Raw genomic sequence first — 14,390 nt, 5'->3', positions numbered from 1 at the left:
GGCAAGGCCACGGCGGGGCCGGGAAGCAGCGGGCGGGCGTTGGCTGCACGGGGTGGCACAACGCGGCGGTGGCGGAGGTCGGCGTCGAAGCGCAGCGGGACAGCAGCAGCGGGGCGCATCGTCGGCAGCTGCGGGAGAGCAGAGACGAGCAAGCACGACGACGGGCGACGCGACGCGAAGCAGGGCGCGGGTCGCGGTGGTGGAGCAGCAACAGCAGAGGCGGCTCGATGGGTGCGGCAGGGCGCCGGCAGGGCTGGCTAGCGGCGTACAGAGGGGGACGCTGGGGAGCGTTGCACGGCTGGAGCGCGGGAGCAGCGGGCGGCAGAAAAGGACGGCGGCGACGCGAGCGGCCGCGGCCGAGGACAAGGGAATGTGGGCGCGGGGTGTGCGTGAGGGGGCGCGGCCGTTTGCGCGTGCGGAGGCATGCCGGTCAGGGCGAGGCCGCGGTGAGCAGGGGCGTGAGTGCGTCGCGCGCGCGGTGGAGCCACACGAGCGGGCGGTTGAGGCCCGAGCGGAGACAGGGAGAGAGGAGGACCGGGGTCCTCACCACGAGCATAGGGTTCGGGGCAGTGGGGTTGAGGAGGATGATGGGGACGAGATCGACGGGGAGGCAGTCCGGTGGGGAAGGCTCGGCGAGGTCCTCGGGCGGCGGTGACGGCGCACGGTGACGAGGCAAAGGGTACGGCGTTGGGGGGTTTTGTTCCCTCGATCCAGATCTGGATCGGGGGAGGGGGAGAGCGAGTGGGGGGAAGTGGGGCGTTGGGTTAGGGTTATCCTAACCGGGTGGGGATAAGGAGAGGAGTGCGACGCCGGCTGGGCTGCCGGGCTGGTTGGGTAGGATGGGCCGAGGCCCATGGAGAGCCGAGGGGGAGTGGTTTCTTTTGTTTTCTGTTTTGTTCCTTTTCTTTTATTTATTTTCCTTTTCTGTATTAATTCAATTAAAAATATTTATGCATTCTGTAAAAGTGTGTTTCCTTCACCTTAAATATCTAAACATTAATTGGCACACTCCGAACATTTTAGTTTTAAAGTTTGAAATTTTTTGTTGTTTGACATATTTTGAATTTTGACTTTTGAACTGGTTCTGCACTAACGAGAGATTAGCAACAGTAACAGAGATGACATGGCATCATTAGGAGAGTTTTACTGTAGCCTTATTATCCGGGCGTTACAACATCAATGTCGACAACCTGAAAGTGACTGATGTTATGCTTTGGGTAGTGCTGCTTCCATAAACACCTCACCGCCCCCCTATAGTTGAAGCACAGTGCATTAAGTCGGGGTTGTCGAGGTTCCTCCAAGAATCTAGCACCTCGAAACGCTGATCTCTTAAGTTGATGTTAAACACCCAGTAGTGTCTGCCTCCTTCTTGATCATTGGGATCAGCGAACTCGAGCACAGGAAGCATCACCTGCACATATTGACAGCACAGGAAAAAAGAAGGTAAAAAGTTGTCAAGAACTGACCAGTGAAAAACCAAGAGCTATGCAACACGAAAAGTTGAAAAAAACACAAAGTTGTGTGGCCAGAAAAAACTGACCATATCTTGACGGTCTAGGTGATTAATCTTCTCAAATTTAGAATGTATCTCAGCAGCGTTGTATATTTCTTACTGCAAGCGTGTCTGCATTTGAAGAAATTAGTCTTAGGAAACACATTGTAAAAAAGGAAGGGACAAAGGGATGTTGTGTGAAACAAGAACATCAGTTCTCATTCAACTTACAGCAACCCTCAGTGGCATGATGACCTTCTTTGAGTCCTTAGGTAAGGTTTCCCTGATTTGGATAAGAGTAGCTTCGACAATACCATTAGATAGCCATTTGGTAGGCTTCATTGAGTCAGCCAACTCCTTTAGGCTCACAAAGTACCCATCATAGTTAATGATTTCAGGGCTGTTCGGAAAACAATACGAGGGCAAAGAAAAAGAACAAAAAACAGGATTAACTGGTTGCCATAAACGCGTGAAAAAGTGAATGAAAAATGAGTAACTGTTGTTAAGGTGTGCAGGGCCTGATGTGCCAACTGTATAACTACTGTTGTGCAAGTGATGTTGAATGGAACTGCAAGTACAAAAGATGACTTCTGCAACTACAAAAAAATTGAATTACTATTGTAGTGCTACTATTACATATGTCTATGACAATAATAAAAGATGTTCAACTGTATTACCATTTTTGTGCAAAAAATCAATAAACATGAAGATGCAAACGTAACAGACTGACTGGCCAAACTAAAGATAGAAGAGGGGATACATATTTACCACAAAATGCATTAGTTTTACCTTGTTTCTATGACGTTTGCTCCAGGTAGATTCCTTACATAATAGAGAACTGCCGCATAAAGCCTGTTCACTTGTTCATTGCAAGTGAACGTCTTTGTTTTATTGTAGTCGATGTAGGGAGACCTCTGGACAGCATCAGGCTTGATTATCCTCCTTGTGCGTTTTTGCACTGGTGGGCCAGATGTGGTACTATCGGATCCACTTGCACCCCCTAGAACACCTGTCACATCTGGGGTGTGAAACTCGTCTGGAGAATCCGAAATGATGATATGAATTGGTGCCTTCCCAGATACCACCTTATCTGCAGCAGCACAAACCTCTCTCACAGTTTCCGAATCCCAATCATCTAGCTCGCTGCTCTTAGATAACCCTGCCTCTTGTGGTGTCACTTGTGATTTGTTAGGCTCGTCCACTGTGGCAACTAGGGGGTCATCATCAAGATCCAAACCCAAGTCAAATGGTGGAGCGTCACAGAACCCATCGTCGTGATATGATCTTGTTGATGATGCTCTACGAATGGGATGCACACTGTTGTTCTCTCCTTGGACATCCTTGGGTGCATCACCTGCTGACTTGGTTCGTGCAATTATGCTTGGCGGCGGTCTTGGCAGTATAGACCTCAAAACAAGGTCATAAACTTGCTCTTGTGTAAGTGTGTCCTGTTGATCAAGAGCACGAAAAGTAGGCAAATGTTGTTTCTGAGCCTGCACAACATTACTGACAGCTGAGGGTTCCATGGTGACTGAATGGGTTGGGGTTGGAGTTGGCACACTGACTGTTGTGGTTGGCACAGTGACTGCTTGAGTTGGCAACGCAGTTTCTGGGATTGGCACACTGACAGCTTGGGGTTCTGTGGTGACTGATGGGGGTAGGATAGACACAACTCCAGATACCTCACTTCCTCTTGTTGTTGGCACAGTGGTGGTTTCACTTTCCTTGATTGCTGGTGTATTGTGCGCACTGGATGCTGTAGTTGGCTTATTTGGACAAACAATTGGCTCACTTGAAGTTGGAGCTGCCACATCAGCTGTTGGGGTTGCCGACTTCCTGCACTACATACTAACAACTTTCTCTTGACTGTTTGATCCACTCTTAATAGCATGGCTTGGCAACTCTATTCCCATTTCTGCAAACTTTGTGTCCTTGGCAAAAGACACTGTTTTGTTGCTTTTTTTTACCAGGAGTTTGCATGTTGTAGAGATGAGCTTGGCATCTACATACGCAATGGTTGGCACCTGTATAACAGTGCTTGCCTTCTTGGGCTCTGGAGTTGGCACCTCCTTTCCCTTTGATTTACTTCCGTTCTTCGGATTTTTCTCTCCCATACCAGGAATCTTATCTTTTGGTTGACCCAACACCAGGTTCTTGCTAAGTGTCACGAGCTTCTTGCGCTTTGGGACAGTGGGTGGGCGCGGTGGGGATGCTGCCATACTCTTGCTACCACCTGATGATGAAGCATCTTCAAATACAGGACCTTCCTTCAATATCTTGTCAAGCACGGTTTTTGAGCCAATCCAGTCCAAACCCTTTCCTGCCTCTTCCATTTCTTCCTCAGTGCTTTGTACTCCATCGTTTATGATTTTTTCAAAGGTGTTATCATTCTCTTTCATGTCAAAGATTGCATGAGTTTCCAACAAAGGGATATCAATTCTGTTGGGGATTGCTGGCTCTGATCTACACAAGTCAAACAATGAGAAACTTTCCTCTGGCACAGCTGCTTTGGTTCCAACTGATTCCGGATCTTCACCCTTCCGACGCATGTCCTTTTGGATGAAAAACTCTACAGTTACACTATCATCAATTGAGCTGCTGCTGCTGCTGTTTCCTCCATCTCCAGAAGTGTCTGCCCTCTTTGAACTGCTGTCACTGCCACCCATACCATCATCATCATCATCCTTCCCACTGTCACTACCTCCATCAAAGGCCCCCCTGTCATCGTCGTGTGTTTCCTCGCTGTCATCATCACTGCCCCCATGCTTTCCTTGCTCATCTCTGTCAACGTTCTCGACATCCTCACCTTCCCCCTTGCCTGTTCCATCTTTTTCCTCTTCCTCTTCCACTTCATCATTACCGGATTCTTCATTGTCTTCATTGTTGTCAGCGTCATCGTCACTGTCATCATCATCATCATCGTTGTCACTGTCATCATCACGTTCTTCATCATTCCTTCCCTCTTGATCCTCCTCTTCTTCTTCAGAATCATCACTTTCTTCAGAATCATTGCCAACTCCCAGGTGAACATCTTCTTCCTCTGACTCACTTTCCTCTACAAATTCTTCTTCTTCACTTCCCTCCACCTCTTCTGATTGCTTGGCAGTAGATTGACACTTCCGTCGCCTAGTGTGTGAGCTTTGACCCTTTGTTTGATCACTTAGCGGGCCCTTGAGAGGAGACAAATCTGGTTCCTCTTCATCAAGATTGGCAAAACCTTCGATGAAGTTGCCAAGATTGTCTGATATTCCTTTACATAGATCATGAACCATACCTGCTAACTTGAACTTCTTCTGCATAACATTAGAAGAAAAACAAAATTTATTTAAAACAGAAAAAATGAGATAATGAAAAGTATATCAAAGTATATTTCTGCGCAACTACAAACCTAAGTTTGGTACAAGTATATGAAAGTAGTGTGCAACTGAGATGCTGAAAGTGTGCAACTGAAGAGGGGTAAGTTAGCAGGAAGTAAAAAAGAAGCATATTTTGTAGCTAGGAGTTGTGGAATCTGTGTAAGTTAAAACATAAATTTGATTTCAATTAGGAAAAATGGTGAGATAATAATTCTGTGCAACTCATGCATGCATTGGGCACGGAAAAAGTAAAACCAACAACAAAACATGATTTTTGTTCTAATAAAAAAAGTGTGGGTGAGCAAAAAAGGATAACTCACATGGGGATTGTAACTCATTGGAACCTTTGATGCCACAAAAGCTTCTGCCTGCAGTAATCCTCTGAAGAGTGTTGAATCCTCTTTGGTTCTATACTGCTCCTTGAGCTGTTCACAGAAAGAAAGGATCATTTTACAACAATAACTTCTACAATAACAAGTCTATATTGTCTGGATCTAAAAAGGAAAAAGACTTTATATATGGGCAACTACCACATGCCCTAGAAGCACAAAAAGTAAGTGAAAAAACTATGTGAAGTCACAAATGAGAAGTTGGACTTTAAAGGAAAATATGAAACAAGCATGTGTGCAACTGTCACAAGCATGTGTGCCAACTATCAACATAGACTTGTGCAACTACCACATGCCCTAGAAGCAAAAAAAAGTAACTAAAAAATACTATGTGAAGTCACAAATGAGAAGTGGGACTTTATAGGGAAATATGAAACAAGCATGTGTGCAAACTGTTCATAAAGTCTGTGTGCCAACTATCAACATCGACTTGTGCAACTACCACATGCTCTCAGAAGCAAAAAAAACTGACTGAAATTACTATGGAAAGTACAACTGGAAGTGGTTACTGTAAAGAGGAAATATGAAACAAGCATGTGTGCAACTCTATTTAGTCTGTGTGCCAACTATCAATATAGACTTGTGCAACTACTTACAGGTATGTGAAAGAATCATGTGCAAATACAGACTTTGAGCAGAATTTCCAACTCACTTGAAGTTTCCCAAAGACACCAAGCGAAATCAAGTCCTTTTTCATTATCTTGTTGATTAGGTTCTTATCATAGGCATTGGCTCGAACTTCGCAGTGGCTTATTCGCACATCAACCTCGAGTGCGTCGATGTAGAGAATCTGTACATGCACCACCCCCAAGAGACAAACAAAAAAAAAGGAAATAAAACATATAAGAACATTGGTGATAAAAAGCACAAAAAACATCTACAAAAGGTATATCTAACAGAATACAATTAATTAGAGCTCACCATCAAATGATACAGGCAGCAACAGACTGTTTGCTTGTCCTCACCCATGTTGCGGAATGCTTCATTTATGTGGTCAGCAACAAATAAGCTCACATTGCTCTTCAACAGAACATCGGGTTTTAGCACAGCGCTGTAGCAACGTGGGCTCAGAGAGAGACTAGTTGTAGGAGCTAAAAAGGTGCTGAAAGCAACTGCAAGCCACCCAGTGAGGAACTTGTTATCAGTTGTACCCTTCATAGCTTTCATCGTCTTGGTGAATTCGGTAACCGTGGGGTGTTTGGGTGGCCCGGTGTGGTTGAACATCTCATTGGTGTATTTCAGCCGCGGCCCTCTGTTTGGTAAACCAAAGTTCCTGTGCACACTAGCAGCATCTACTGGAATAGTTCCCCTGCCTGGGAATACCAAAGCTGAACTGGCTGGGTCGTATGACTGGACTACGAACTTCGTCAAGTCGGAAGGCAGTGTGTCTGCTAGGTTTACCAAACCTCCTAACATCTTCTCATATAAGAAAGATCTCTGAACAGGTGCCAAATCGTTGTTCACCTTCACAAACCTCCCTGGTGATGCCCTAATCCTTCCAGCTTGTGAACGCCGCTGAGGAACGTTTCCTTCGTTCCCTTCAACTCCAACTTCACCCACCTGAGACAAAAAAAGGGAAAATGAATACAGACAAATTGTGCAACTAGTGTACATACATCTGCAACTGACCACGTAGTTGGTTGTTGTGCAACCACATGTTGATTGTTGTGCAACTATTATACCTCATTGTGCAACTGACATGTACACACACTGAAATTAAAAAACTGTCCAAAAATGTATCATGATTTTGTGCAGCTGTGTGCTCAATTGGTGCCAACTTTCAAATTTGACAAGGTAGGTAAGGAGATTCCAAAATCTATCATAAAAGAAAGACTAAAAACACTAAACATCACTTTTCAGATTTGACATGGTAGTATACAACACTTTCAAATTTGCACCATAAAAAATGTAAGCCAAAAAAAATGCTGGTCAAACACAACAGCCAAGTGTATGCTTTTCATATGCAACACTGAACAGCACAGGTGCCAACTAGTACCAAGATATTGTGCAACTGAAAAAAGAAAAATGTACAAAAAAAAGGTACCGCATCAGCTTCTGCAGAGGTTGGGCCACCCCCATCAGATGACTTGCCTTTTTCCTTTTGTTCTGGCTCGCTTTGCAGCACGGGATGCAGTAGCATCCTCCACCTACAAAATAACCAAATGATGCCTCATGTTAAAAATCATGAAAAAAACAGAGAAAACAAAAATAAAATATTGAATTTCTTTTACATAAACTCAAAATTGTTCATTGCGTATTCAAAACTTACCCCTACTTCATTACCATCATCGGGGTCGGTACGAGCACCCCGCTGAGCAGGCCTTTTCCTGTTCCGCCGTATATACTTCGATGCAATCCTCCGCATGGCTCAAAAGAAACGAAAACCAAAAATCAGAAACAGAAAAGGAAAAAAGAGAAAAGAGAAAAGAAAACAAGCACATATATTCGATCATATTTGCTCCCTTTTGAGCTTATAGAAAACAACCTCTTCCCCACTTCCACCGGCATCTCCCTCTTCGACCATTGTCACTGCTAAAAAAACAGGTCCCGACAAAATCATTCTAATTGCACACACACAAAAATTGTAGCCCAAAAGCACTAACAAAACTTGTTAAACAAATGCATAAAAAACCAGCATCCCACCACTAAGACATTTCAAAAAATCCTGTGCCAACTGGATCCTGATTTTGCCAAACATTGACCCTGGTTCTGCCAACTCAGATATGGTAATGCCAAGTGAAAAATTCAAGAACACATATCCCAGCTGTGTGCCACTATTGAATCTAGATCTGCCAGCTGGGAACTGGTCCAGTGCCAAGTATAAAACCTGCAGAACATAGATACCCTAATATGTGCAACTATTGTACCTATAACTGCTAAAAATGTGTTTATGGCAGCTGATGTGTGCAACTGATGCACCTGATGTGTGCAACTGATGCAGCTGGAACTGCCGATTGGGCATCTGGACAAATGTCAAGTTTAAGCACAAAACTCGTTATGCAACTTCTATTTGTGCAACTGCCAACTACAAGATACTCGTTGTGCAACTGAGTAATGAAAACATTCACTGTGCAACTACTATAGTGCAGTTGCCAACTGCAAACAAATCGTTGTGCAACTGGGCATGAAAAAATAAAAAATCGAACGGATTCAATTGCCATGGTGAAATATCTACCAACTAAAATGCAACAGTACCTAGGGTTTCGATTCACTTGTGCAAAAGGGACACGGACGCTAGATCTGCTGTCGGCTAGGCCTCCCCCACTACAGGCACTGTGGAGCGAGTCTAGCGGGCGCGGCCTCCCCGGCTACAGACGGGGTGAGAGCGCAGCGATCGCAGCCTATGCAGCTACGGGCGCGGCGACAGCACAACCAACACGGCGAGCAAGTCTAGAGGACGCGGCCTACCCCGCTACAGACGCGGCGAGAGCGCTGCGGTCGCGGCCTCTGCGGCTACGAGCGCGACGGGAGCAGTACGAGCACCACTTCCCCCGCTATGGGCGCGGCGAGAGCGCTACGGGCGTGGCCTCTCCTACAACGAGCGCGGCGGGAGCACTACGGGGCACGGCAAGAGCATTACAGCCGCGGCCTCCATCTGTACGGCATGCAGCGAGATCGGTACGGCACGCGGGGAGAAGGAGCAAGCGGTTGAGCAGCGAGCGTACCTCAGCCGGCGACGAGCAACGGGTGCCTCCCCCTGCTGCGCCTCCGCCTCCTCCGCACCTTTCAACGGCGTCGACGGCGAGATCCAGCGGCGAACCCGGCAACGACCGGCAAATCGGGAGGGGATGGGAGGGGAGAAGGGAATGGAGCGGTGAAGGGTGGTGGATGGGGGATGGAGGAAGTGGCACGAAATTCGAAACTGCCCACCGCCCACTACTTTGTCTACGCTCACTAACAAACATACTCTACGCAGTCAATGACATGGCGGGCCCACCGGGAGGGGTACGCGACGCCGCCTCGGCACAACCGGGCCAGGTGTGCGGGAGATGCGGCGCGCCCGAAAACCGACAAAAAAACACATGGCCACGCACGACCGCACGATCCCACGCCATCGCACGGTGTGACGCCTGCCGCTCGAGGAGCGCTGCGAGCGCACGCGCACTAATATGTATTTAGGCTAAACCTATGCTTTGAGAATATACCGCGAACCAAATAGGCCCTAGGCCATAGAATTTTTTTTCAGTGCCGTGCCCACACACGTGGTCGCTTCGTCCAAGTCAAGCAAAGTTGTGCGTCGACGCGGCCGGCGTTTGGTCATAGCACGACGATCGAGCTCGATCTACTATGTAGTGCCTAGCTAGCTACTACAAACCTACTCTACAACCCACGCTGCTACTCTAGCTCTCGTTTTCTTCCGCCGACGAAGCGAACACCCGGTCGGCCGGTTGGGATCAACCAACTCCTCCATCTCCATCGTGTGGCTCCCGTCCCCACCCAGGCCAGGCATCTAAGAGCATCTACTCTCTCCGTTCGGAATTACTTGTCTCAAAAATGGATGTATCTAGAAGTAAAATACGTCTAGATACATCCATTTCTACGACAAGTAATTCTGAACGGAGGGAATACAACCGTATTGGACAAATCCGGCCCCTTAATTTTCCACGGACACTGATCAGACAAGCCTCATATTTCGTCTTCGACACTCGCGTCCGTTATATTCTAAATCTCAAAACCATGCAATTCATGCAACGCTACGTAAAACACATGATCATAGTGCGGTTCATCAGATTAGCCAGACAAAAGGAACATGATTCATCGGAGTTCAACGGCGGACGGTGCAAATCCATACTACAAACATAGATAAAATATAAACAGAACGAGAAAGGGCGGAGGAAATCACCGCTTCCTAGCCGGCCCCTTCCCCTTTCGGTTGTCGGCGCGGTTTTGCCCCTCCTCCGTGTAGGCGTCGGCATGTGGAGGTGCGTCGTCGGAGCTGGAGGTGGAGCTGTCCATCGTATCCGAGTCGGAGCTGCACCTCATGCCCGACAACCTGCGGGGCAGGCGGTCCTGCTCCTTGGCATGGCGGGCCGCCTTTGCCTTCGCCGCCGCCTCCTTTGTTGCCTCGCGCTCCGACAACTCGATGGCGAGTCGGAGCGCCTTGGCATTCTTGCGGCGGAGGCGTCGCGCTTCCGTCTTCGCTGTCTTGAGCGAGTGACGGAGGACAGAAGCGAGGAGCGCTGCCTCAAGATCGACGGGCGCGCTCGTACGCGGACGGCGCGCGGACATCGACTCAGACGTCGCTGCCCTCTCCCTCGCCCGCTGCCGCTCGCGCGGGGCTGCTCGTGCTTCCGACTCGGGCGTCCGAGTGCGTGCCGGCCCCGCCGCGGGCACGAGGACCCAGCGGTGGCCGGGCACCACCTCCGGAGCAGAGGGTGCTGGTGGTGGGCGGCGTACCTGGTGGAGTGGAGCGGAGTGGCCGGAGCTGCGCGCCGGGCGGGAAGGGCCGGCGACGTCGTCGGCGCTACGTCGACGGGCGCCGGGCACTGACAAAGTGGATCCGCCTTGGTCGACGACCGAACGCCTCAATGCGATGCGGAGGGCGGCCTCCTCAACATCATCAGGGTCCGCTTCGCGCAGGAGGCTAGACCAATCGTCGTCGGAGCCGGAGTCCCCACCGGATACAGCGCTGCTTCGGTCGCCGGCTGTCGGATGCGTTTGTAGGGGATCGAAACTGGAGTGGATAGAGAAGGGAGTGAAGTGAAGTTCGGATTGACTGCAGTCTAGGGTTTTCCGGACGACGATATTTGTGGGGCAGGTGTGGGCCAGGCCAAGTCGATGTGACGGGCGCGCCCAAACCTCCCCAGATCCGTCTCATATTTGGGCTGGATATGGGGATGCCGGTCAGCCCGAGCGTTTGACGGCGGTTTGAGGGGCCCATCTGAGTCAAATTTCCTGCCCGGACGTTTGAGACCGGGTTCGGTTGAGTAGATGCTCTAACGCTACGCTACGGCGGAAGCAGCAGCGCGGGAAGACGGATCGCAAGCGTGCACGTCAGGTAAACAAACACAGGCGCAGAACGTAGCTGCAGCTGCCCCCTGCCGGTGCCGCAATCATCGACGGAAGCTGAAAACAGGGGGATGCACAAACAGAGGCGGAGCTATGTTGGGGCAAAAGGTGGCCATGGCCCGCCCAGCCTAAGAGCAAACGCTCACACCGTGCATGAAGTGAAGGCCAGCTCGAGAGCAATTCCCTGCAGATTAGCCTGCCCGGCCCGCCAAGTTTTCCTGACAAGCTCACCATTCACGGGCGCAGCGTTCTTGAGAATCAAAATGACTATTAACACGGTTGGTTTCACGTTCCCGCTAGGTAAACATCCCATTTCGACATCATTCACTTCACAACCAATCAAGTCTTCCATAGCAGATTATACCGGCCATTGTTCAGAGCAAGAACTGAAGCTCGGCGCACATTCTCGCCTCTAGCAACAGCAGGATCTGCCGCTCCAAAGCGAACAAGGATCAAACACAAAGACGCCGAAGCAAAGATCGCAATAAGCTCTAGATACAGAATGCGTATGAGAAGATAATATGACCAAATGAAAAGTTCCCAAGAATATGTATTTATGAGAAGCAATCCAGCCAGTGTTCCCAAGAACATGTATCAGATGGTCAACAAGTTCGCAACTGGGATATCAAACGGCATCAGTACTGCAGCTTTCAGTGATTCAGAGAGGTGCAGTAACATGCTACTCTCTTTTTTTTTTCTGTCGAGAGATTCATACACTAGTCTTGTTAAACAACTGATTACCAGGTTAACTTTTTACCTGACAAAACTTATAGACATTCCTGCCATCTATTCTTCGATCAAACAGACAGTGCAGGCAACATTTGACCAATACAGTCATGAATAAGTTTGACCAGTACGAAAAAGTTTGCAAGTGCACTCAGAATCTGGTGGCTAGTGGGCCAGTATGTGTATAGTGCAAAAATTCAATCCTATTTAACATGCTAAACTGACAGTCAGTTTCAAGTTTCTAAATCAAAGACATCATGTAAGGTGTGCAGCCACACCAAGGAAACAAGGTCCAGGGCTAGCATTCAATATGGTGCTCCGAATAAGTAAACAAAATGATCAAAAGGCCAGCCCTAAGCTATCTTACTACTATCTTAGAAGAAAATATATGCATGCAGCGCTGTAGCTTCAACACTAAGTTGAAGGACCAGAGTCCAGCAACAGCAACATATTTTGTATCCAGTGGTCTAAATAAAGTTATCTCTACATACGCTGCATTTTCAAAACAACGCACTACCTAAACATGTTAACAGATCAAGGGTGATATGCAATTATGCACAGCTCATTTTAACATACTATACCGTGCAAACTACGCCCTGACATTAACTTTGTCAGGTTCCTGCCTTCTAACTTCAGATCAAGCAAATATTGCAATCACCATTTCATCACACCATCAAGTAGAGAAGAAGACATAATGGAAAGAATGCATCAAGCTTTCCCTGTAAATGAGCTACTACAATTCGGTCCTACTGAACATTGCTAAACAGCCAGTCAGTTTCAAGTTTCCAAAACAAGGGTTCACTGCTCCTAATTAATTAAAAAGTCTACTAGGCATGACTGATCAGGAAACGACCATTGCTACCGCAAAATTTGGTGTGTATCAATTAAACGCCCAACCCTATATCACAGGGACACCACAATTGCAATATCCAGTAATGGCAGGTTATATACGCAGCAGCACAATATAAAACAAGAGACACAAGAGCAGGAACAATCTAGACGCATATGTTGCACATCATGGGCAACGACAAACAACAAGCAAATTTAAGCCATGAACCCATACCACAATATCTCAGATTCTTCAACTAAGCAAAACATGCATACTTTAACACTTCAGTAATGTCTCTTCCATCATCATAATCTTGCGTAACAACAAACGAGAGGAAAACTAGCGCAAAGGAAGAGCCTTTTTCTTGGCTCGGCGGTGCGGCGCGCCTACTTCTCGGAGGAGTTGGGGCCGCGCTTCTTGCCGAAGCCGACGACGGCGGTGACGAAGCGGCGGTTGTACTGGATCCTCTTGTGGGCGCGGCCGCGGGGCTGCTTCTTCTTGTCCTGCTTCGCGACCTTGGGCGTCTGGCCGCGCACCTTCCCGGCACGGGCGAGCGATCCGTGCACCTTACCTGCGCAAACAGCAGCGAGCGAGCGAGCGTCAGGGTCTGAGTAAGCTACGGCGTTGAAAGGGGGGTGAGAGGGGGATGGAGGTGAGGGAGTTACCCATGTCGACGGCGGCGGTGGGTTGGAGGGCGAGTGCGCGAGGGTTTGCGGCGGCGGCGGCGGCGGCGGTTGTGGAGGGAGAAGGGGAACCCTAGGTGGGGATGGGGGATTTTATATAGCGGGGCTCTTCTGGGTCGGTGCAGACCGTAGTGGACTGGGTTTCATTGGGCTATAGGTACTGGACAAATGGGCCTGGGGTACACATGCTGCGCTGGGTTAGTTTGGGTCCATTACAAATGGCGTGGACTGTGTTGAGCGGTCCTCACTTTTTTTAACCTGGTCCTCTCCTATTTTTGGTTACTAGTGTTTTTTAGGGGATTTTTGGTTTTTTATTTGAACATCAGTACACACGCAAGCGCTCATACATACACGCATACACTCACCCCTATGAACACACACACGCACACCCTACCCCTATGAGCACCTCGGAGAGACTGAGCCGACATGTCATCTTGAAATTTACGAAGTCACCGTATGCGCCTCGTCGTCGACGGGAACGTCTACTCCCACTGAAAATGCATCGCAGGGAATCCTGAAATCAATCCAGGAATAATACAAGCACCAGGACTTGAACCCTAGTGGGCTGGGGATGCCACTGTCCTTCTGACCATACAACCATAGGTTAGTTCGCAGGGGATTTTTGGTTACTAGGTACTATATCTGTGCGTTAGCACGGGCCAAATATATTTAACATATAAGAAGAGAACCATAGGGGACAAATCTTGATGCAGATCAAGCAGCCAAAATAAGATTATGTTTTGGTTATAAAGTATATAAATTTTCCAGCTTCCCAAAATTGCTTATTGGGTTACCAAATACGATAAGATATTGTTTGATACTTATTTACTTCTGAGGCATGAATTTATTGCTATTAATTTGGTTATCAAAAATATCTGACATGTATCAGGTTTAAAATAAAAAGAA

At 48.1% G+C, this 14,390-nt stretch overlaps 1 protein-coding gene and 1 pseudogene across 1 annotated transcript; both read right to left on the bottom strand.

Moving 5' to 3' along the window:
• Positions 1–3,333: 3,333 nt before the first annotated feature.
• On the bottom strand, positions 3,334–7,602 carry LOC123170864 (acidic repeat-containing protein-like; annotated as a pseudogene).
• Positions 7,603–12,968: 5,366 nt separating this feature from the next.
• Positions 12,969–13,620, bottom strand: LOC123168458 (40S ribosomal protein S30). The gene is made up of 2 exons (XM_044586345.1): positions 13,467–13,620; positions 12,969–13,372 (listed from the first exon to the last, which is right to left on the bottom strand). Exons 1-2 carry the CDS (start codon positions 13,468–13,470, stop codon positions 13,188–13,190), a joined length of 189 nt encoding a protein of 62 aa, XP_044442280.1. The 5' UTR covers positions 13,471–13,620; the 3' UTR covers positions 12,969–13,187.
• Between the last annotated feature and the right edge of the window lie 770 nt (positions 13,621–14,390).

This window comes from Triticum aestivum, chromosome 7D, assembly GCF_018294505.1.
Source record: "Triticum aestivum cultivar Chinese Spring chromosome 7D, IWGSC CS RefSeq v2.1, whole genome shotgun sequence".
Taxonomy (NCBI): domain Eukaryota; kingdom Viridiplantae; phylum Streptophyta; class Magnoliopsida; order Poales; family Poaceae; genus Triticum; species Triticum aestivum.
This window is presented reverse-complemented; position numbering and strand designations above follow the sequence as displayed.